Here is a 25,454-nt window from a genome sequence, read left to right on the forward strand (position 1 = left end):
ACTTTTTCTCCACTTTTTCTCCATTTTTTTCTCCATTTTTTTTCCACTTTTTCTCCACTTTTTCTCCGTTCTTTTTCTATGGTCGGTCTACCCATTAGCTCTGCCATGCATACTGTAGCTCTACACCTACTGCACATGTTACTTTACGATTGACATCTCTTTCGTACCAGAGCTGTCTAAGTCTACCCTGACCCCATATTTGTCATTACTATATTGTCCTTGTACTGTATTATGACATTTGTATCATGTGTTTCATTTCTTGCTGTGTTGCAATTTTTTTTGCTGCATCCCAATTGTACCTCTATATTGTTCGAGTTTATGTTATTGTTCTCTCACTCTTATGTGATACTGATTATTGTCATTTTTCATGATTACATGCAGATAAGTCCAATCTGACGAAGGCTCAGGCCGAAACGTCATTTGTAACTTGTTTTGGACAAAAACATATATGCTTATGAAAAAATTTTTTTCTTAATACGGACCAATAAAGAGTGATTTTGCATTACTATCCGTTGTGACTTACTGACTTAGTCTGGGAGATTTAGAGTGCCGAGGTTACTCACTAATTTTATCTATTATTACCTCTGAGCACCTATATACCAGTGAGCAGAGCTTCCTCTACAGTAGTTCTCCTGATTAGGCATGCCCTTACCTCATGAGCAGGGCATTGCAGCTTTGGTAGCAACCATTACGAAATGGACTCTGCTGCTGTGGACCCGAGAAGAGTGAGTGCAGATTCATTGCACCCACACTCCTCACATGAAGGGTCCGCACTCCTAGAAAATGGTGGATACGTTCCCTGAGTGTCTCCCCCCCATATTCTAGACGGTCCAGAGTCGTCGTGGGACCCCTTTATTTTTTTTCTTACAATAAATTGGTGAAAGAGGAAATGTTTTGGGGACTGTTTTTTCAAATAAATTTCTTTTGTCGATTTTTTTTTTTTTGTTAGTACTGACAGTTTATGATGTTGAGTATCTAATAGACGCCATGACATCACAAACTGCTGGGCTTGATCTCAGGTTACTTTACAGCTAGTATCAACCCGATTTATTACCCCGTTTGCCACTGCACCAGGGCACGGGATGAGCTGGGGTGAAGCGCCAGGATTGGCGCATCTAGTGGATGCGCCACGTCTGGGGTGCCTGCGGCCTGCTATTTTTAGGCTGTGAAGGCCCAATAACTATGGACCTTTCCACCCTGAGAATACCAGACCACAGCTGTCCGCTTTACCTTGGCTGGTGATCCAATTTGGGGGGGACCCTACTTTTATTGTGTAATTATTAATATTTATAAAATAATTATAAAAAAGAGCCTGAGGGGACCTCCACATTGGATCCCCAACCACGGTAAAGCTGCCAGCTGTGGTTTTCAGGCTACAGCCGTCTGCTTTACCCTAGCTGGCTATCAAAAATGGGGGGACCCAACGTCATTTTTTTTTAACTATTTTTTAAATAGAAAAAATTAATGGGCTTCCCTGTATTTTGATTGCCAACCAAGGTAACGGCAGGCAGATGGGGGTGGCAACCCATAGCTGTCTGCTTTATCTGCGCTGAGAATCAAAAATACCGCGGAGCGTTACGTCATTTTTTTAAAGATTTATTTTTACAGCACTGTGATGTCCAGCAATCAAAATACAGGGAAGCCCATTTTATTTTTAGTTATTTAAATAAATAATTAAAAAAAATATATATGGGCTCCCGCTGCATTTTTTGTATTGCTAGCTAAGGGTAATCCAAGCAGCTACTGGCTGCTAACCCCCACTGCTTGGTGTTACCTTCACTGGCAATGGAAAATCCAGGGAAGCATTTTTTATTTTTTTTGCCAAAAAACTACAAAAAAAGGACGTGAGCTTCGCCATATTTTTGTATGCTAGCCAGGTATAGCAGGCAGGTGCTGGAAGAGTTGGATACAGCGCCAGAAGATGGCGCTTCTATGAAAATGCCATTTTCTGAGGCGGCTGCAGACTGCAATTCGCAGCAGTGGGGCCCAGAAAGCTCAGGCCAACCTGTGCTGCGAATTCCAATCCCCAGCTGCCTAGTTGTACCTGGCTGGACACAAAAATGGGGCGAAGCCTACGTCATTTGTTTTCTAATTATTTCATGAAATTCATGAAATAATAAAAAAAGGGCTTCCCTTTATTTTTGGTTCCCAGCCGGGTACAAATAGGCAACTGGGGGTTGGGGGCAGCCGTACCTGCCTGCTGTACCTGGCTAGCATACAAAAATATGGCGAAGCCCACATAATTTTTTCAGGGGGCAAAATACTTCTGCATACAGTCCTGGATGGAGTATGCTGAGCCTTGTAGTTCTGCAGCTGCTGTCTGTCTGTATGGAGAAGAGCAGACAGCAGCTGCAGAACTACAAGGCTCAGCATACTCCATCCAGGACTGTATGCAGAATTTTTTTGCCCACCAAAAAAATGACGTGGGCTTCGCCATATTTTTGTATGCTAGCCAGGTACAGCAGGCAGCCACGGGCTGCCTCCAAACCCCAGATGGCTATTTGTACCCGGCTGGGAACCAAAAATATAGGGAAGCCCGTTTTTTTTTAATTATTTCACTTATTTCATGAAATAATTAAAAAACAAATGACGTGGGCTTTGCCCCATTTTTGTGTCCAGCCGGGTACAACTAGGCAGCTGGGGATTGGAATCCGCAGCACAGGTTAGCCCGAGGTTTCTGGGCGCCTCTGCTGCGGATTTCAGTCCGCAGCCGTCCCAGAAAATGGCGCTCTCATAGAAGCGCCATCATCTGGCGCTGTATCCAACTCTTCCAACAGCCCTGGAGCCGGGTGGCTTGTTGGGTAATCATGAGTTAATACTGGCTTTGTTTTACTAGCCAGTATTAAGCCAGAGATTCTTAATGTCAGGAACGTTTGACCCGGCCATTAAGAATCTCCAATAAAGGGTTAAAAAAAACACCACACAGAGAAAAAATACTTTAATAGAAATAAATACACAGACACATTAGAGACTCCATCTTTATTACCCCCTGTCAGCCCTCCACGATCCTGCTCTTCTGTCTTCTTTCTTTCTAGTGTAGTAGTAGTGACGATTGTAGTGAGGATGAGGTGCACCAGCTCATCACTTGGGGCTGGGGAACCTCATCCTCACTACAATCCTCACTAGTGTAGTAGTAGTGACGATTGTAGTGAGGATGAGGTTCACCAGCTCATCACTTGGGGCTGGGGAACCTCATCCTCACTACAATCCTCACTAGTGTAGTAGTAGTGACGATTGTAGTGAGGATGAGGTGCACCAGCTCATCACTTGGGGCTGGGGAACCTCATCCTCACTACAATCCTCACTACAATCGGGAAGCAGCGTGCAGCCTTCACTCCGTGAGTGATCAGTGCTGGCTGTCAGCGGTAACAGTGGTAACGCTGACAGACACGTTACCATAGCAACGGTGCTCTCAGAGCCGCGGTTAGCGGTGACGTCACCGCTAACTGCGTTGCTATGGCAACGGTGATCTCCGTTAATGACTGGCTGTGTCAGCCGGTCCCTAACGGAACGGGGAGTAGACCGTGTGCTAGAGCATGTCGCCGGTACACGGCGATACACATATGTGCACCGTGTACCGGAGAGATGCACTCGCAGGTCCTACATGACGCGTCATATTCATGTGACCAGTCTGTAGCCAATGAGATAATAGCCACGTGACTGGTCACATGGCTATTTTGACGTCACGATAGGTCCTGCATCTCTGCTGGCAGTGCCGTCACCGGGAGGATTCAGCGATCATCGGATGGAATAGCGGCAGGAGACAGAGTGCAGAAAGGATCGCGAGGACCGGTAAGTGTTATGGCAATGTTTATTAACTGTTTGTGTACATTTATAATGCATTTTTATGTGTTTGTGATTGCCTCCCATTATAGCCTATACGTTCGAGTTCGGTTCGTCTAACGTTCGACCAACCGAACTCGAACGGGACCCCCGTTCGGCGAACCGACCTCGAGCCGAACCGCGACCGGTTCGTCATCTCTAGTCCTGATAGCACAATCACTGAAGCAGACTTAGGGGTACTTCACACACAGCGAGATCGCTACTGAGATCGCTGCTGAGTCACGTTTTTTGTGACCTCATTAGCGATCTCGCTGTGTGTGACACTGAGCAGCGATCTGGCCCTTGCTGTGAGATCGCTGCTTGTTACACACAGTGCTGGTTCATTTTTTTATTGTTGCTCTCCCGCTGATAAGCACACATCGCTGTGTGTGACAGCGAGAGAGCAACAATCCTGAATGTGCAGGGAGCAGGAGACGGCGTCTGACAGCCTGCGGTAAGCTGTAACCAAGGTAAGCGTCGGGTAACCAAGGTGGTTACCCGATATTTACCTTCGTTACCAGCCTCCGCAGCTCTCAAGCTGCCAGTGCCGGCTCCTGCTCCCTGCATACGCTAAGTTAAGCGGCGTGAGCTGGTAACTAAGGTAAACATCGGGTAACCATACCCGATGTTTACCTTAGTTACCAGTGTCCGCAGTTTCCAGATGCTGGCTCCGTGCAAGCGCAGCATCGCTTGCACGTCGCTGCTGGCTGGGGGCTGGTCACTGGTCGCTGGTGAGATCTGCCTATTTGACAGCTCACCAGCGACCATGTAGCGATGCAGCAGCGATCCTGACCAGGTCAGATCGCTGGTCGGATCGCTGCTGCATCGCTAAAGTGTGAAGGTACCCTAAGCGCAAGGGCTAGTCTAAAATGGAAGAGATTAGCACAAATTAACAATTGCCCTGTTTAGAGTTCTAGTACACTTCTAGGTTTACTTTTCCTTCAACAAAACCAGAAAGGTTTTGAAGACATGAGGTATTTATTGTCTCCAGAATTTGTTTTTAATATATACAGATAAACTGTATAATGAGACTGCAAAAGTCAATTTTATAATACCGTAATAGAGGGAGACATTCAGGTGCACAGTGGATCACCGGGACTAACTGGCATACAAAGAGGCAGATATACAAGCGTATACCGATGTATCAAATGCAAAGTGTAGTAAACTTGTCTCATGGAAGTCTACTTTAAAGCAGATTAAAGGTCCAGTCACACTAAGCAACTTACCAGCGATCCCAACAACGATAGGGATCGCTGGTAAGTTGCTAGGAGGTTGCTGGTGAGATGTCACACTGCGATGCTCCAGCGATCCCACCAGCAACCTGACCTGGCAGGGATCGCTGGAGCATCGCTACACGAGTTGCTGGTGAGCTCACCAGCAACCAGTGACCAGCCCCCAGCGCCGCGTGGAAAATGCTGCGCTTGGTAACTAAGGTAAATATCGGGTAACCAACCCGATATTTACCTTGGTTACCAGCGCACGCAGCTACACGTGCAGAGAGCAGGGAGCAGCGCACACTGAGCGCTGGCTCCCTGCTCTCCTAGTTACAGCACACATCGGGTTAATTACCCGATGTGTGCTGCAGCTACATGTGCACAGAGCAGGGAGCAGCGCACACTGCTTAGCGCTGGCTCTTTGCTCTCCTAGTTACAGCACACATCGGGTTAATTACCCGATGTGTACTGCAGCTAAATGTGCACAGAGCAGGGAGCAGCGCACACTGCTTAGCGCTGGCTCCATGCTCTCCTAGTTACAGCACACATCGGGTTAATTAACCCGATGTGTCCTGCAGCTACATGTGCACAGAGCAGGAGCCGGCACTGACAGTGAGAGCGGCGGAGGCTGGTAACGAAGGTAAATATCAGGTAACCAAGGACAGGGCTTCTTGGTTACCCGATGTTTACTGTGGTTACCAGCTTCCGCAGAAGCCGGCTCCTGCTGCCTGCACATTTAGTTGTTGCTCTGTCGCTGTCACACACAGCGATCTGTGCTTCACAGCGGGAGAGCAACAACTAAAAAATGGCCCAGGACATTCAGCAACAACCAACGACCTCACAGCAGGGGCCAGGTTGTTGCTAGATGTCACACACAGCAACATCGCTAGCAACGTCACAAAAGTTGTTCGTTAGCAGCGATGTTGCTAGCGATGTTGCTTAGTGTGACGGGGCCTTAAGAAACTAACAACCTCAACAATAAAACAAGGAAAAACAATCTAGTGGCCTAGGGGCAATGCCCCTCCCCCTAAAAAGAGGGTATGGGGGAGCTGGTCAATCTGCCCTAGATTTAACAAACTCACAGGGGCAGCCCTGATGTACATAAATGGTTTATTTTTGAAGGCCAGATCTGCATATTCATGTTCTTTAGAGAACAAAAAAGAAAAGAGGTACTACAGTTGTACCCCTACCAATGACCTATCTCAATATCAAAGGATTAATATTTTATTTTGTATGGGTCCAGGATCAAAAAAAAAAGTAACAAACCTGTGCCTGTCTCTCCAACCGGTACTGTTGCTCTGCACTGGCTATGGTGGCCTCGACAAACTCCTGCAACAAAAAGTTTGGAAGTAATAGATAACCCATGTATTGAGGGCCGTTTACCTAAGAAAGAGATAGATGTATTCAGGGGATACCTATTCAGACTTATTGTGACAAGTCTAAAAGATATTGGTTTTCAACCACATATCCAAATATATTAGCACTCCAACCAGCATAATTTAAACACAACATGGAACATGATCGAGGTTTGTCCTCACATTGGCCACTCTGCCCTTTTTAACCAGCCTGTCCCTCACCTCTGACACGCTCCTCGAAAAAGCTATTGCGAAACACGTGTCGGAGTGTGAGGGTCACAGCAGTTCATCGGTCCCCAGGTGATGTAATTTGAATGGCTATTTTACTGTTTGCCTCTTCCATACTGTGAATAGCTAGTGACTTGTGCCTCTGTGCTTTCTTTCTGCGCGTCTTATGCATTTACTAGGCATTTATGCCCTTTTTCCTGTGTAAGGAACCCCACATCCATATACTCTTTTTTTATTTATTTATTCCCATATTATGGGTATGAGATTTTGGATGGGGTACTTATCAGTAAAAATTAACTATTTCCGATGCATTATTAGTAGCGCAGATGGAACCACAGAATCGCACTTTTCTTCAATGAATGGTCTTTTGGCTCAGGGTTGATATATATTCACCTGGTGTCTTTGATGTGTTTGTCTTAGATTCACTAAAAAATCCTTTTGATTATTTATTGGGACTCAATATATTAACTGTCTGTGTCTCTCTATTTACTGTCGGTACCTTTATGCTATATTTTAGTATTTTAATGAATATAAATAAAGATTGGTATTTTACTATTATCCTTGTCACTCCTTTAATTGGCCATCTACTGATGTCCATGTTGTGTTTAAGATATTGGTTTTGTAAAGAAGATGTCCACCAGGAAAATTGATATCGTATTATTAAAATACGCCATAAATATCTGAATTTTTGGGAACCCAAAAGGAGTTATACATCAAAGAGGTCAGAGTGTAAAATAAATTAATCTTCTTCTCTTTCAGTGACTCTCCTGACCCAAAGTTCTCTGATTGGGAGTGGTGTAGCCATCATTTTTAGAAGGTGGCTGTTCCAGTAGCTGGATCGCCACTGACCAGGCATTTATGACATCAGTTTCGTTGGTGGCACATTAACAGTTTACAGGTCAATCAATTTTCTAATATACTGTGTAGTTTAATCCATTACCATTATCAAGATCTCCATTTATGGTCAGTAACTGAGGGTTTGCTATAGTAGCGTGGAGATGAGGCAAGTGTGTGCAAACACAACCTTGACTGCACTGTTACAAATAGAAAACTACCAGAACTGAAAAGATTTACTGGGCATTGAAACACAAAGTATATTCAACATTTTGCATTTTTGGAACAAATTAAAAGGAAACCCCTTGAATTGATGCTTAATATTTACTGTATTATAATCTATGCTGATATAACTCATGCCATAGTCAGCCTTGGCAATGTTTTATACATATCTAATTTTGTAATACATAGCAGTGAAATGTGAGCGGTTATTGAATAGGTGGCTTGAAAGAATTTGCTAATTCAAAACTAATCATTAACATTTTCCAGATTTGCATGGGTGCAAGTTTAAACATGACTTAAATACCAGCAGCCCATTTGCTGGCGTCGTCAAGCCGAAGCTTAATGAATAGGATAATTGTGATTCTATCATATTAGCAAATCATTTCCATCAATCGCTGAAATGCCCCATTCATTGCCTTTGATGCAACATTACCTTTTATTAATATCACATTATCTGTTTTTACTGAATATAATGTCCCGAGATTAACATGATATTAAACTCTATAATAGAGCTTCATAAATCTAGAGTTAGAGATGGACAATTATTCCTCCTCGAGGCAGATCAGATGGAACGTACCTGGCAAGTAGAAGGTTACTTAAGAATGTTATGGGCTTTAAATGAAAGACTTATGATTCTTATCATTCCTTGTACCCAGGGGAAACGGCTTTACACATAGCGATTGTGAACCAGAATCCCGAGATGGTGAAGGAACTAATTGACAGGAAGACAGACATGCACAACGCTCGAGCTGTGGGGACTTTTTTTGCTCCAAGAAAGAAAGGACAATATTATTATGGTATAATATATGAAGGTGGAGTTCTGGATCATTATGTGGATAATAGAATAACAAGCTTTTATGTAACTAAAACTCAAATGGACACGTCATCACCACCCATCAGAAGCTTTGTCTCCCCAACCCTTCAAGCAATTTAGAAACATAACTTTTTTTCATATATGTATATTGTTTTATATCACTAAGGATCTGTTCACATTTCATTTTATGTTTTCATTTGAGATATGACTGAAGTACTCCCCGACATATACTACTGAAGTATTGCACTGTAAAGGCCAGTGTTCCCTACCTGTTGTCCTCAAGAGCCACCAACAGATCATATTTTCAGGATTTCTTTAGTATTGCATAAGTGTTGAAACCATCACATGTGCCGGTGATTACATTATCACCTATGCAATACTGAGGAACTCTTGAAAATATGCACTGTCAGTGGCTCTTGAGGACTGGAGTTGGGGAACACTGGTATAAGCATACAAATAGCACACATTGGCCATTGACTTTAGTTATACAAAATGTATTCCAAGCAGCATATGTTCCTGTGCATAGGAAGTGTAGACCAGTAAACTGTCATGCACAATGAAAACAGTAAATCCCAACATATCCTATCCCAGCCTATGCCAAATCAAGATTAGTTTACCTATTGAGTAACTTGCAGAGGAAAGGCTGATCATGGATTAAGGTCTGTGAACTCGGCCACACTAGGAGTCCCACAACGTTAGTTTGTGCCATAGTGACTGAAGGCTCAGTAGCTTGTACTGAATTCCGTTATAGGTCTCTACCACACCAAAGAGGTTGGCCACTACTTTAACATTAAGTTAGACTTACGTTAGGTCATCAATATCTGATTGCCCGAGGTCCGACACCCCACATCAGTTGTTCCTGGTCCCAGCAGTGGCAGCAGGCCACCGCAAATGCTCAGTTCTAGAGCTGCCCGATATTCTGATAGTGGCGGCCGGGTACTGCACATCCTCCTCCTACTGATGTGAATGGGTGTCTGATATGCAGCACACGGCCAAGGCTGCTAACAGTTGAGAGGGCAGCTCCAGAACTTAGCATTTCCGGCCGCCCATTGTTGTCGCCGACACTATAACAGCTGATTGGTGGGGGTGCCGGGTGTCGGACCCCGACCAATTAGACATTGATGACTTATTCTAAGGCTAGGCTAGGCTGTCAATGTTAAAGTAGTGGCCAACCTAAGTACAGTAGTTTGTCATTTTGTAGTTACTTATGGCTGCTATGTCTGTAACTTTAATGGTCCTCCTAAAATGGTGGCAATAGCAGTACAATGCCTAGACAACCCGTGCAAACACGAGTAAGGAACAGCTGTAGCCAAAGACAATCATTGCCCAGCATCCAGTAACCTTTCACGACTAATTAACTGGGCATCGTTAACTTCTCAATCAACTAAAAAGGATATTTATGTATAACGCTTTCTTGCAATATTCTGATAAGAGAGATAACAGTAAGGATTCTTTCCCTTTGCTGAGTCTTCCAGTATACTCATTCACACTTCTGTCCACTTGAAGTACAAGTGCTCTCTGCAGTCCTATACTACCTCTTCATAGCATGCACAAATCACTGTCAGATGGAAGCTGGCACAATATTTGGCACAACCCTTTATCAGATAGAAAATCTCAAACTAAAAAACTGAACAAGGATCAGACCAAACAAAGGGAGAACAAATATAAAACAAATAACGCTAGATAACTTTCTCCTCCTTCCATGCTCCAGCCATCTTTTCACCCTAACACTCTTTAATTTCTGTGATAATCTTCTGGCAAGCAAAGTGCCAGTGTCAGCTGAGTTAAACTATTGATTTCTACTGACAGATACACTCTATCTTGTGGGTATTTTCTTCTACTACTCTCGATTTGAAAACTACTGCACATGATTCACCTGCTTCTATCTCACCATGCCTCTGATATGAAATCTGCACTGATGAGCAAAAGGGTAACAATGTTTTCAACTTTTGACTTTCAGGCTCTATGTCTCACAATCCACTGCAGCTTCAAACTTGAGACTACCTTCATTTTATACGAGTAGACAATAATCTTGGCTATCTCATGCATAAATTTGACTTGCAACTATTTAGCATATGATTAGCTGTGTAGATTTTTTTCATGTCACTGCATTGTTACTGTTTTGTTCTATATTCTATTTTTTATTATTTTATTACTATTTTGTAAATCCACCTTTGGCTTTCAACACTGCCTGAATCCTTCTGGGCAGATCAGATCAGATTGAAGCATGTTTTGACAGAAATCTGATCCGAGGTCTCTTCTACACGTTCCCAATGTTGGTGCATACTGGTCGACTCACTTGGGTATGCATGCAGCTTTTATTTCAACTCTACCCAGAAGTGTTCATTGGGTTGACGTCTGGGGACCATTGGAGCCAATATAGCACCTCAGCTTTGTCATTGAACCATTACTTTGGCAGTTTTGATTTATGCTTTAAGTTGTTCTCCTGCTGGAACACTATGTCGTTCTTTTCATACCCATAGTACTCGAGTGTACAAAGTAACTCATCTTGTAGAATACTCACATATAGCTCAGGAGAGACCAAATCCTGGTCAAGTATCCAATGTATTTGGCTGTGAAACGACCCCATATCAGGGTTCTCCGCCAAACTTGACAGATCCTTTAATTTCTCGATTTGTTAGACCCCTTTTCCATTTCCTCCAGATTCATCTACACCCATCAGAGCCTATTCTATTGACTTTCATCTCATTGCTCCAAATCACCTGTTTCCAATCTTTTACTGTCCGCTTTTCTTACTTTTTTGCAAATTTGAGCCAGCGCTTTTTATAATGATGTTGAGGTCAAGGCTTCTTCATCTTTTTCCAGGCCACCATTTCAGACTTGTGTAACATGCATCGCAGAGTGCTTGCATGGACATCTGTGAGCTCAACTATTATGACGTATACAAGCTGCCTCCTCTGCTATGCTTGTTGCACCAGAACTGACAGAACTTGTTATGAGCCAACTTGTTGACTCCGATATTTTGCCTAAACGTCCACCTTTTGGCTTTTGAACCGATGGAAGCACTTCTTATTCTTCCAACTGTCATAGCACACACATGATCCAGTTTGGCAATTTTCTTGGCCGAGAAACAGCTATCGATGAGCTGGATGATGCTGTGTCTCTTTTCTTGGGAAATCTTCCTCATGGCTGCTCCTTGATTTGAAACAGTGACCTTTTGCTTGGGTATCAACCTAATAACAAAATAAGCTATTAGGAATTGTCAGAACAGGTTGTAATTTGTAGTATACAGGAATAAAAATATTTTTCCACCAGCAGGAGCAAAACAGTAACAATGCAGTGACATGACAAGAATCTGCTTAACTAATCACGCACTAAATAGTTGCAAGTCAAATTTATATCTCAAATAGCCAAGATTATTATCTATAAAATGAATCTAGTCTTACATTCGAAGATTTAGTGGATTGTGAGATATGGAGCCTGAAAGTCAAACGTTCAAAACATTGGTGTACACTGATGAGAAAAGGAGTATCAATGTCCTAATTTCAAGCCCCCACGTGTGGTCCAGGTTGATCAATTTAACAAATGCAAGGAGCTTCATTGCTCTCTCTGAGTAGTTGGCAACTGAAAAGGGTCTGACTGTCTTACTGTTAGACCATGTAGTCCTCTTCTAAGATGACACTCATGTCTGTAATGCAGAGATATTAAGGGGGTTGGCTTAGCATCACTGAGGCAATATGTATGAAATGTACCGTACATAATAACATATCCTATTCATATCTTTACCTCTCTCCTCACCTGAATTCACAATAATTTCTAACCTTTCATTAACATTTGAGATCTCATAATCCTTCCAAAATTCTTATTATATATCTTCTGCAGCCACCTTGCCGAGCTCTACCAAAATTGTAAATTAGATTTTTTAACATTGGCAAAAAATGACAAATCTGAACACTTCACCATTTCAAACATTTTTAACAACTCATTTATTAGGCAAATGTTATAACATCTACACAGCCATAATATTTTTTTTCAAGCAATTGCTGACTCTACGAGAAGATGTGTCTGGATGTAATGAAGTATGAATAACCATATCTCACTGTTTCATAGCCAGCAGCCCCCTGGGGTAGAGCTTTAAATTCCTTCCAAATCTTTTTGACTGCGGGCATTGCCACAGGCAATCAGTTAAGCCAGCATTCATGTAACTGCATTTAGGGCATTCTTGTTTAAACTGCTTAATGTACGTAGTTTAAACAAGGCTCATTAAAAGGATCTAGGGGCTTTATTCATACTCTTCTATTGTCTTTTTCTACTTCTCTGAGTTTATTTTGATTGTTTAGTTCTTTGTTTTGGCAGTCCTAGTTGAAACTATCTTCTCTATTTTCCTGTTTCTTCTGCCATACCTGGGCATTGAACCTTCATTTAATAAAATTATATCTTTCAAGGCGGAAACATTTGGCCTGCACCATGAATCAATTTATTTCATTTCAAGTTCCGAAAAAACTTAGAAGTATTTTTTATTATACTACAATAGCATATGTGAGGTAGCGTGGTCGGCTGCGCAGCAGAAGACACGGGATCCAGGCATTAAGGTTCACAGCACACGGTTTAATGTCCAAACAAAAGTCCACAACAATATACATGTGCCTCTCCAGCAGAGAACTCAGGGAGTTGTGTTCACTCCCTCACACCCGGCACACCTGCCCTTGTTCCTGTTTCCATTTAACCCTTCCTTCAGCCTGTAGGGAAACAGCATTAACCCTAGAGTGGATTTACTTTCTATCATGGAGTGAGCACAACCGGGGCGAGACATACCGGCCGTCATAGATAACCCCGGTCACAGTCTCACATACCCCCCCCCTCAGTTCAAGCATGCGGGGTTGAACTCCCGCCATCAAACACGGGCCGCGGGACAAGGCATCGGCGTTGCCCTGCAACCCACCGGCCCTATGTTCAACCGTAAACCGGAAGTTCTGCAGAGAAAGGAACCACCGGGTAACCCGGGCATTCCGTTCCTTGGCGGACCTCATCCAGACCAGTGGAGAGTGATCCGTCACCAAGCGAAACTGCCGTCCCAGCAGGTAATAGCATAGGGACTCCAAGGCCCACTTGATCGCCAGGCACTCCTTCTCCACTACGCTATAATTCCGCTCGGGAGGGGTGAGCTTCCTACTTAAGAAGGTGACGGGGTGTTCCTCCCCCTGAACCACCTGAGACAACACTGCCCCCAGGCCGACCTCTGAGGCGTCAGTCTGTACTATGAACTCCTTCCGGAAATCAGGGTGTATGAGAACGGGCTGTCCGCACAGGACCCCCTTCAGGGCCCGGAAGGAGTCCTCGGCCTGCGGAGTCCAGCGCACCATGACGGACTTCTTGCCTTTGAGAAGGTCTGTCAAGGGGGCTGACAAAATCCTTTACAAACCTCCTGTAGTACCCCACGATACCCAGGAAGGCCCTAACCTGCTTCGTGGTCAGGGGTCTAGGCCACTTCTGGATCGCCTCAACCTTGTTAATTTGGGGCTTAATCACTCCTTGGCCTATCACGTAGCCCAAGTAGTGGGCTTCCGTGAGTCCCAACGCACATTTCTTGGGATTGGCTGTCAATCCGGCTGTTCAAAGCGCGTCCACCACCGCTTGTACCTGTTCCAAGTGGGTCTGCCAATCGGAGCTGTAAATAATGATGTCATCAAGGTACGCTGATGCATACGCCTGGTGGGGTTCCAGCACTAAGTCCATCAACCTCTGGAACGTGGCCGGAGCGCCATGTAACCCAAAAGGCAAGACAACATAGTGGAAGAGACCCTCCGGCGTAACAAAAGCGGTTTTCTCCTTGGCGGACTCCGTCAGTGGCACCTGCCAGTACCCCTTGGTCAGGTCGAGCGTGGTAAAATATCGCGCCTGTCCCAGCCTATCAATCAGCTCATCCACCCGGGGCATGGGGTAGAGATCGAACTTGGATATTTCGTTCAATCTCCTAAAGTCATTGCAAAACCTTAAGGAGCCATCGGGTTTTGGTATTAGGACAATCGGACTAGCCCATTCACTCCGGGATTTTTCGATGACCCCCAGGCGTAACATTGTCTTTACTTCCTCCGATATGGCTTGTCGTCGAGCCTCCGGTACCCGGTATGACTTCAGGCGTACCTTCAGGTGGGGCTCGGTGACAATATCATGTCGTATCAGACTGGTCCTACTGGGCAGCTCGGAGAAGACATCGGGGTTCTGCTGAACCAACCGTCTGGCCTCTCGCCTCTGAGTCTTGGTGAGGGCTTCTCCAATCCTTACTTCCGGTTCGTCCTCTCCGGAGGTCGCTGGAGCCGGAGGTGAACGACCCGAAGAGGAGGGAGATGGGGAAAAAACAGCCATCAGGCTTTCCCGTTCCTGCCAAGGTTTAAATAGGTTGACATGGTATATTTGTTCAGGTTTCCACCTACCGGGCTGCAATACTTTATAGTTAACCGCCCCGACTCTTTCCTTTATCTCGTAGAGGCCTTGCCACTGAGCCAGGAATTTACTCTCCGCCGTGGGGATTAATACCAACACCCGATCCCCGGGTTTAAAGGTCCTCACGGTGGCTTGTCTATTGTAGCGGCCGCTTTGCGCGGCCTGAGCCTCCTGTAAATGCTCCTTTACAATTGGCATGACCACGCTTATGCGGTTCTGCATACCCAAAATGTGTTCAATCACACTTTTATGGGGGGTGGGCTCTTGCTCCCATGTTTCCTTTGCCAGGTTCAACAATCCCCGGGGATGTCGCCCGTATAACAATTCAAAAGGCGAAAACCCCGTGGATGCCTGTGGCACCTCACGGATGGCAAACATCAAATAGGGAAGCATCATATCCCAGTCTTTCCCGTCTTTTGAAATCAACCTTTTGAGCATGGTTTTCAGGGTTTTATTGAAACGCTCGACTAAACCGTCCGTTTGAGGATGATACACAGACGCACGCAACTGCTTGATCTGGAGTAGCCGGCATAGCTCTTTGGTCACTTTAGACATGAATGGGGTCCCCTGATCCGTAAGGATCTCCTTGGGCAACCCCACCCGGCAGAACACAGCAAACAACTCCCGAGCTATAAGCTTTGCTGCAGTATGTCTGAGAGGTATCGCCTCGGGATACCGGGTGGCATAGTCAACGATCACTAGGATGTGTTGGTGCCCTCGAGCGGACTTTACGAGGGGCCCCACGAGATCCATCCCTATCCGTTCAAAAGGGACTTCTATAATGGGTAACGGTACCAACGGACTGCGAAAATGGGTCAGGGGTGCGGTAAGCTGACACTCCGGGCAGGTTTCGCAGAACCGTTTTACCTCCCCAAAAACCCCAGGCCAATAGAACCTTTGCAATATTCGCTCCTGCGTTTTCTTGACCCCTAGGTGGCCACTCATCAGGTGTTTATGAGCCAAGTCGAGGACCCGCCGGCGATACGGCTGGGGCACCACCAACTGTTCTACCCCCACGCCCCGTATTTCATCTACCCGGAAGAGTAAATCTTGCTTAAGAGCGAAATGGGGGTACCTTACCTGGGCACCGGGCAGCTGTGCCACCCCGTCAACTACTGTCACCCGACTCCGGGCATGTATTAACGTAGGGTCCTGGAGTTGGGCTGTCCCAAACATATCCGGGGACGCCTCCAACTCCGGGATGGGCTCGACCATTTCAGCCTCTCCTGCCAATACCTCTAGGGGTGACCTATCGGGTTCACACTCTGTCCCTATCATGGTGACCCCTACGGCAGGCGTCCCGGATTCAGGATTGTAGGGCTCAGGTCCCGGACTGAACAATATCTGAGGGGACTTAGGGGGTCCCCTCCATAAAGTCCAAAAATAGGGCAGATCCCTTCCTAGGATCATGTCATAAGGAAGAGTGTTAAGAAGTCCCACCCCATGTTGCACCTGACCGCAAGGTGCTGTGATGGTGACAATCCCCGTGGGATAGTCTCGGCGGTCCCCATGTATGCAAACCACCCCCACGGTACGTCCTGTGGCCTTTACTTTAGCCCTCAAGGTGGATCGCACAAGGGTCACTAAGCTCCCGGAATCCAACAATCCCGTAACCGGACATCCATTCACCTGTATTTGGCACAAGTGGGGCTCCGTCTTTGGGGAGACCAGGTCAGCGGTACACACCACCTGAACATACATTGAACCCCGCCGGGTAACCCCACAATCCATGGGCTCCGTGGTGAGTGGACACTGGGCTTCCATATGTCCCACCCGCTGGCACCACCAACATCTAATGGGGACGGAAACCCCCTTGACGGGTTGTCGTTTAGGGTACAGAACCTTCCGGACCTCAGGAATGGCGGGCGCGGCCTCTGACGGGACGGTAGGGGACTCCTGCACCGTTGTCAGCGGTGGGTCCTTGGCCCTAGGCTTGGAGGGGCCGGACCGACGGGCGGTACGCAAAGTCTCAGTGTCCCGTATCAAGTCCTGCGTAGCCACATGCCGCTCTACCAGGGACACTAATTGGTCCAGGGTACTCGGGTCACCCTGTCCTACCCACCGTTGAACCGTGACGGGTAAAGTGCGCACAAAACGATCCACTACTACCCTTTCCACCATTTGCGCCGGTCTCAGAGTGTCAGGCTGCAACCACTTTTTTACAAGATGCAATAAGTCATAGGCCTGGGAGCGTACGGGTTTGGCTTCCTCATAGAACCACTGATTTACCCGCTGAGCCCGTACATAGGTATTCACCCCCAACCGAGCCAGTATTTCGGCTTTCAGGGTCACATAGTCAATGGCGTCCTCGGTACAGAGGTCCAGGTACGCTTTTTGGGGTTCCCCCGTCAGATAGGGCGACAATACCTCAGCCCACTGGGGGGTCGGCAGCTTTTCCCGCTCGGCCACCCGCTCAAACACCGCCAGGAACGCTTCCACGTCATCCCCCGGGGTCATCTTTTGCAACGCTTGTCTCACCGCTTTCCGGACGCTGCCGTCGTCACCCGGTCCCGGGGTTGTTGCTGCCGGTCCGGCACGGATCGACTTGGCCAGGAGGACCATCTGTTCTTGGTGCCTCTGTTCCTGCAATTTCAAGGATTGCTGGTGCTGTTGCTGCTGATGATCCAACGTCCGGAGCAGGTGTGTATTTATCTGTTGTTGCTGTGCAGTAGCCTGAGCCAGCTGCTTTAGTATGTCCTCCATGGCGTTGCCGGGTTTGGGCTGTAGTATAGCCGCTTGAATCCAGGACATGTGCTACCGGGTCACCAGAAATGGAAGCTACACCTCACCGGGCTGGCATGCCCGCATTCTCCACCATATGTGAGGTAGCGTGGTCGGCTGCGCAGCAGAAGACACGGGATCCAGGCATTAAGGTTCACAGCACACGGTTTAATGTCCAAACAAAAGTCCACAACAATATACATGTGCCTCTCCAGCAGAGAACTCAGGGAGTTGTGTTCACTCCCTCACACCCGGCACACCTGCCCTTGTTCCTGTTTCCATTTAACCCTTCCTTCAGCCTGTAGGGAAACAGCATTAACCCTAGAGTGGATTTACTTTCTATCATGGAGTGAGCACAACCGGGGCGAGACATACCGGCCGTCATAGATAACCCCGGTCACAGTCTCACACATGTTATAGCTTGTAAAAAAAAAAGTCCTATTTTCATCACACTTTCAATTCTTAAAGCACCACCTCGTTGGGGGGTTTTCAACGCTGGAGTGGCGCTTTAAATCTAATCCCCTTGCCTCTCATCTTATACTTACCCTTTGACATTTTCATCCTTTTTTTTACGCTGCTCCGAGTCGGCGGCGTCATCTTGTCCCCATAACCTCTGACTTGCCGGAAGTTAGACGTTGCATCACAAGTTCTCAATGCAAAGCTATGAGAGTCAGAATGAGGCCAGAATGAGGCTCTCATAGACATGCATTGAGTTTTGACTTCCACTTACTCCATGAAACACTGGAGCTGTTGGCAGGTCACAAATTGCTGGAGACTGACTGGTGGTAGCAGAAGATGAAGACGGCATCAGTTGAGTATAAGACAGGGGGTCAAGGGACTTACATTTAAAGCATCATTACAGTGGGGACATTTAAAAAGAACACTTGAGTGGTGCTTTAAGTCTTTCCTTTTCTTCCATCTGACCCCTCAAGCTCTAAAACTTTCAGTGAGGTATTGTCCAAAACCATTCACATTTTTATGTGCTCCCTGTTGTTTCCAGGTACTTTAAAACAGCAGCTCTGTATCTTTTGATTGATTCTGATTCTGTCTCTGCCCTTAACAGCTGACCACATTTAATTTTCTCTCCAATCTTGGTGAGGGGGCGGGGTGGATTGAGATGTTCTTCATTTATGAAGAGGTACCTGCCTCTTCATAAATAAGGAGCATGTAGTGCGTGGTGTGCGTCACGCCAGATATCTTATACCAGTCTCTGACTTTCTGGCGTAATTGACATCACAGAGCTCGTCATCATAAATCAGCATAGTCTGTCATACCCATGTTGCGCCCCAGCTCCACCTATTCTGGTGTAACAGAGAGACTGGCACAAAAACTCCAAAAATTGCTACATTTTTGCAACACTGTCTTGCACCAAAATTTTGTGACTTTTTAAAACAATTTATGGCAGAAGTTGCTTTGATGAATTGGGGCCTAACTGTTTAGACAGGTCAACAGCACTTACTATGATCTCTCCGTGAGCATAGAATATCAAGTTCTCGGCAGCACATATGATGTTTACATTGGACAATGTGCTGCCGAGAACAATGTTTTTTAAGCATACTTAAAAATTATCTTACCAGACAAAAGAGTGTTTTGCTGGTAAGTTGGGGAATTGCTGGCCTATTTAGACAGGCTGATAATTAGGAATGACCATTCCCAAGAATTACCGACTCTTCCAATTAGGCTTCATGGTAGATTTAAGTCACTGGAGGTAACAACTAAAAAACATCTATCAGACCCCAAAAGCTTTCACAACGCTATATTTTAACCACATCTATGACTTTCTGATCTATAGAAGCATAAAGTAAGTATTCTTCTGAATAGACCTTTGGTCTGTTATCGTCCAGGATAAGCATTGTATAAATAACCAGCAAAGATTTGGATCAGAGACAACACCCCCTTTAATATCTTTCATTATTACAATATAAGTAGGGCTTTGTTTACGCCTCATCATCCTAAAGCTTCTCCATTTTTTTCAAAACTATGTAGATCCATTTTATCCAAGTATACTTTAAAAATCTTCTCTTGAGACTTTTCTTTATACTTGCTGCTATCAGCTGAAATTTCTGCCTGTTATCTCTTTTCGTTCTGGTCACATAAGGAATCATTTTCCCCCTTATTTTGTCTTAACAGCTTTTCAAAGCAACACTTAGTGCTCTAAATATTGGTAAAAAATGTTCCCTTCCATCTATTCCAGATCTTTTAAAAAATGTGTACTCTTGGAAATATGTTGAAAGTATCTTACGGAGACATTCCCTGGAAACAAAAACGTATCTATGGGGCATGGACTAAAATTACTAAATGTCTTTTGGTTAAAAGATTATTGAATAGTGAGATTTTGTCTAATAGAGACATACTATTAGTGCCAGAAAAGTCTGTGCATTCTCTACTCTGCTCATGTATAATCGTGAAGAAAGGTTGAACTTGATGGACATGTAACTATGAGTTTAGTAATCTTCAAGGACCAATCATGTCCAATAGTGTAATAACTTCATTAAACAAAACTTGTGCAGAAATGCTATTTACCTGCAGATAAAGGGTTAACTTAGCGATAACATTAAAATCATGTCCGCTTGTCTTATGGGAAGCAACTAAATTCCAGTCATTGGTCAATGCAGGGAGCAGTGGAAGTCACTATTCACTTTAGGCCTAAGCCACACGGCTTGAAAATCAGAGCGAGTGGAATGCAATGGTTTATCGCATCCCACTCGGACCAATATTAACCTATGTGTCAGCACCCGTGAGCGATTATTTTTTCAGCCCTAATCGGACCGAGAAAACAATCACAACATGCTGCGACTGTAATGCGATCCTAGATTCTCTCGCACCCATTCAAGTCTATAAGGCGGGAAAAAAATCGCAGTGCACTCGCAGTACACCGGTGTACCACGAGTGCAGGGCGAGAATGGCAATAGCCGGCAACGGAGGAGAGAGGGAGATAAATCCCTCCCTCCCCTCAGCAGGCCAGCCCGCCCCTCCTCAGTGCTTGGCCACCCATCTGCAGAGCTGGCCCGCCCCCCGCAGCTGTGGTACGATCGCACAATCGAACCTCAGACGCAGTGACACTCGCATGACACTCTGCTCCTGCTGTGCTGCCAGCGTAAGCCAAGTGTCATGCGTGCTGTAATCACGCCCTGACCCTTTGACAGCCTGCTCTGCATTGTCCGTATACAGCATATGTATACAGAGCAGACTGTCAAAGTGCCCGGGAGTGATTATGTAAATAGCCTCTTCAGAAGAAAAAGGACTTTATCTTTAGCGCCACGTATTGGATGTACAGTGCCTACAAGTAGTATTCAACCCCCTGCAGATTTAGCAGGTTTGATAAGATGCAAATAAGTAAAGGTCCAGTCACACTAAGCAACTTACCAGCGATCCCAACAACGATAGGGATCGCTGGTAAGTTGCTAAAAGGTTGCTGGTGAGATGTCACACTGCGACGCTCCAGCGATCCCACCAGCAACCTGACCTGGCAGGGATCGCTGGAGCGTCGCTACACGAGTTGCTGGTGAGCTCACCAGCAAGCAGTGACCAGCCCCCAGCGCAGCGTGGAAGATGCTGCACTTGGTAACTAAGGTAAATATCGGGTAACCAACCCGATATTTACCTAGGTTACCACCGCACGGAGCTACACGTGCAGAGAGCAGGGAGCAGCGCACACTGAGCGCTGGCTCCCTGCTCTCCTAGTTACAGCACACATCGGGTTAATTAACCCGATGTGTGCTGCAGCTAAATGTGCACAGAGCAGGGAGCAGCGCACACTGCTTAGCGCTGGCTCCTTGCTCTCCTAGTTACAGCACACATCGGGTTAATTAACCCGATGTGTCCTGCAGCTACATGTGCACAGAGCAGGAGCCGGCACTGACAGTGAGAGCGGCGAAGGCTGGTATCAAAGGTAAATATCGGGTAACCAAGGACAGGGCTTCTTGGTTACCCGATGTTTACATTGGTTACCAGCCTCCGCAGAAGCCGCCTCCTGCTGCCTGCACATTTAGTTGTTGCTGTCTCGCTGTCACACACAGCGATCTGTGCTTCACAGCGGGACAGCAACAACTAAAAAATGGCCCAGGACATTCAGCAACAACCAACGACCTCACAGCAGGGGCCAGGTTGTTGCTGGATGTCACACACAGCAACATCGCTAGCAACGTCACAAAAGTTGTTCGTTAGCAGCGATGTTGCTAGCGATGTTGCTTAGTGTGACGGGGCCTTTAGAGCCTGCAAACTTCAAACAAGAGCAGGATTTATTAACAGATGCATAGATCTTACAAACCAACAAGTTATGTTGCTCAGTTAAATTTTAATAAATTTTCAACATAAAAGTGTGGATCAATTATTATTCAACCCCTAGGTTTAATATTTTGTGGAATAACCCTTGTTTGCAATTACAGCTAATAATCGTCTTTTATAAGACCTGATCAGGCCGGCACAGGTCTCTGGAGTTATCTTGGCCCACTCCTCCATGCAGATCTTCTCCAAGTTATCTAGGTTCTTTGGGTGTCTCATGTGGACTTTAATCTTGAGCTCCTTCCACAAGTTTGCAATTGGGTTAAGGTCAGGAGACTGACTAGGCCACTGCAACACCTTGATTTTTTCCCACTTGAACCAGGCCTTGGTTTTCTTGGCTGTGTGCTTTGGGTTGTTGTCTTGTTGGAAGATGAAATGACGACCCATCTTAAGATCCTTGACGGAGGAACGGAGGTTCTTGGCCAAAATCTCCAGGTAGGCCGTGCTATCCATCTTCCCATGGATGCGGACCAGATGGTCAGGCCCCTTAGCTGAGAAACAGCCCCACAGCATGATGCTGCCACCACCATGCTTGACTGTAGGGATGGTATTCTTGGGGTCGTATGCAGTGCCATCCAGTCTCCAAACATCACGTGTGTGGTTGGCACCAAAGATCTCGATCTTGGTCTCATCAGACCAGAGAACCTTGAACCAGTCTGTCTCAGAGTCCTCCAAGTGATCATGAGCAAACTGTAGACGAGCCTTGACATGACGCTTTGAAAGTAAAGGTACCTTACGGGCTCGTCTGGAACGGAGACCATTGCGGTGGAGTACGTTACTTATGGTATTGACTGAAACCAATGTCCCCACTGCCATGAGATCTTCCCGGAGCTCCTTCCTTGTTGTCCTTGGGTTAGCCTTGACTTTTCGGACAAGCCTGGCCTCGGCACGGGTGGAAACTTTCAAAGGCTGTCCAGGCCGTGGAAGGCTAACAGTAGTTCCATATGCCTTCCACTTCCGGATGATTCTCCCAACAGTGGAGACAGGTAGGCCCAACTCCTTGGAAAGGGTTTTGTACCCCTTGCCAGCCTTGTGACCCTCCACGATCTTGTCTCTGATGGCCTTGGAATGCTCCTTTGTCTTTCCCATGTTGACCAAGTATGAGTGCTGTTCACAAGTTTGGGGAGGGTCTTAATTAGTCAGAAAAGGCTGGAAAAAGAGATAATTAATCCAAACATGTGAAGCTCATTGTTCTTTGTGCCTGAAATACTTCTTAATACTTTAGGGGTACCAAACAGAATTCTGGTGGTTTGAGGGGTTGAATAATAAATGACCCTCTGAATAAACTTTTCACAATTTAAAAAAAAAAAAAGAAATAACATTCTTTTTTGCTGCAGTGCATTTCACACTTCCAGGCTGATCTACAGTCCAAATGTCACAATGCCAAGTCAATTCCGAATGTGTAAACCTGCTAAATCTGCAGGGGGTTGAATACTACTTGTAGGCACTGTAGCAATCCTAAAAGTCAATATGTATTAACAAACTTGCCACATGACTTAGAATAGGCGGCCAAACCAGAAAATTCCTTTGCAGCCACGTGTTTCACGGCTTTGCCGCTCCTCTGTGCAAAGCAGCAGATCTGATTTTGATAGGTGAGAGGCCTCTGACTGAGGAGGAACGTTTCTCCTTGTGTAGAGTACCAAGCCGACATAAGGACATATACAAGTCATGCAATGCTCCTCTGGAAATTTAAATATGCAAATAAGCTCTTCAGAAGGAAAAGGACTTTATTACTTATGCCACTTACTGGCTAGAGCAATACTAAAAGTGATAACACTGCTCATATTAAAGGTAAGGTCGCATTTTTTTATTTTTGTATTAATAATAGTGATTATGGAATCAAGTATTTTTAATACAAAATTAAATTCACAGTTTAATTAGTTTTTATTTAATTCTAGTTTTACTGAAACACAGGGGGCTGCCATCTTGGATCTGCTGTGTGTAACGACAGTTACTCACCGCATTTATGGCAGTGCCTTGGGCATTTAATCTCATAGTCGTGATCCAACCCCTAGACTTAACACTGAGAGCTCTCTGCTATGACCTGGACATGTTTCCTGGGCTGTCCAGATCACAGCGGAGGGAGATCGGCAGCATCTTTGTGTAGCTGACTGCATATGCTGTGTGCTGTACTTTCCCCCTGTCACCCGGGATGTGTAAGTACCAGTGCTGGGTCGCAACCGCTACCCTCCCCGCGGCAGCTGCTACTCTTCCCCCTCCCCCCGCCGCTCTCCCTGCTGCCGCCACTCCCCCCTCTGCCGATACCCTCCCACCGCAGCTTACCCGATGCTGCTCCCCCTGCTCTTGTGTGCTCACCTCAGGTATCCGCTCCTCAGCTCAGCAGAGCACAGTATACTGAGGAGTGCGATATACAGGGGCGTGCGTGCGACAGAGCATTGCAGGTGTGCATACGTGCAGCAGAGGATTGCATGTGGGCATGCGTGCGGCAGAGCATTGCGAACGGACGTGCTATATACAGCAGAGAATTGCCGGTGTGTGTGCAGCAGAGCATTGCAGGCATGTGTGCGGCAGAGCATTGCAGGCGGATGTGCGTGCAGCAGAGTATTTTTGGTTTAGGGCGTGCACAGCGCTATGTGGGGAGCACTATGCAGCTGTCCTTGGTGACACTTTAGACATATTAGGATCAGTTTTCAGTCACCATCAAAATGGCTCCACACTGTGATCCTAAACTTCCTTTTCGCTTATCCTTTTGGAAACCCCCAGATTGGGAGGGGGAGCTGTGACATCACACACAGGACAGCAGATTCCACCCACTTTTACTGCAGTTGTAATGTGAGCTAGTTCTACAGTAGCTCTCCACTGCAGTGGGATTTCAGCAGTTGTTCCCCCTAGTGTTTAAATGTGGAATATATCAAACTTTTTATTTATTATTTTTTACATTTTGCTCAATTAAAAACAAATAATAATATTTAAACAAAACATTAAAACATTAATAATTTACATTTTTTCATTTATTTCATTTTTTTTTTGGACGACACCTTCCCTTTAAAGTGACTGTAACAGCCCCCAGCACCAACCCTATGACTTAGAGCAAGTGGCTACATGGAGAATACAATTTCATTCTCTCCCTCTGCTCCAGTAATGCATCCAGGCAGGATTTCAATGTTATTTACCTGAATATTAACACTACATCTGCAGAAAAACAGCATTTCTGGACATGAAATGTTCCCTTTAAATTCTATTGTACTATATTTAGTGTTAGAGGTCAGGGTATATCGAATATCTTAGCCAATAGTATTAAACTCACCTCCAATTATTTGAAAACATGTAGGTCATTCACAGCCCAAGATATGAAATCAATAAAAATGTTATCTGTGGTGTAATGATGGTATAAATGTTAGAAATCACTGGTTTATTATTGAATTTCAGCAGCATTTTCATTAGTCTGTTGTTTACAATATATTCTACCATCTCAAAGTTCAGATTCTTTTTTTATTAACCTCTTCGTGACGTGGTCAATTTTCCTTTTTGCACTTTCATTTTTTCCTCCTCTTCTTCCAAGAGCCATAAGTGTTTTTATTTTTCTGTCCACAT

At 45.5% G+C, this 25,454-nt stretch overlaps 1 protein-coding gene across 1 annotated transcript in view; it reads left to right on the top strand.

The window, feature by feature from the left end:
* The window catches only part of LOC142295460 (transient receptor potential cation channel subfamily V member 6-like), a 137,485-nt gene that overhangs the window by 35,876 nt on the left and 76,155 nt on the right, over nucleotides 1–25,454 (top strand). Inside the window, exon 4 of the mRNA XM_075338560.1 lies at nucleotides 8,332–8,472. Coding sequence (XP_075194675.1) covers nucleotides 8,332–8,472 — 141 coding nt within the window. The remainder of the gene's footprint in view (nucleotides 1–8,331; nucleotides 8,473–25,454) is intronic.

This window comes from Anomaloglossus baeobatrachus, chromosome 3 (assembly GCF_048569485.1).
Source record: "Anomaloglossus baeobatrachus isolate aAnoBae1 chromosome 3, aAnoBae1.hap1, whole genome shotgun sequence".
NCBI lineage: Eukaryota > Metazoa > Chordata > Amphibia > Anura > Aromobatidae > Anomaloglossus > Anomaloglossus baeobatrachus.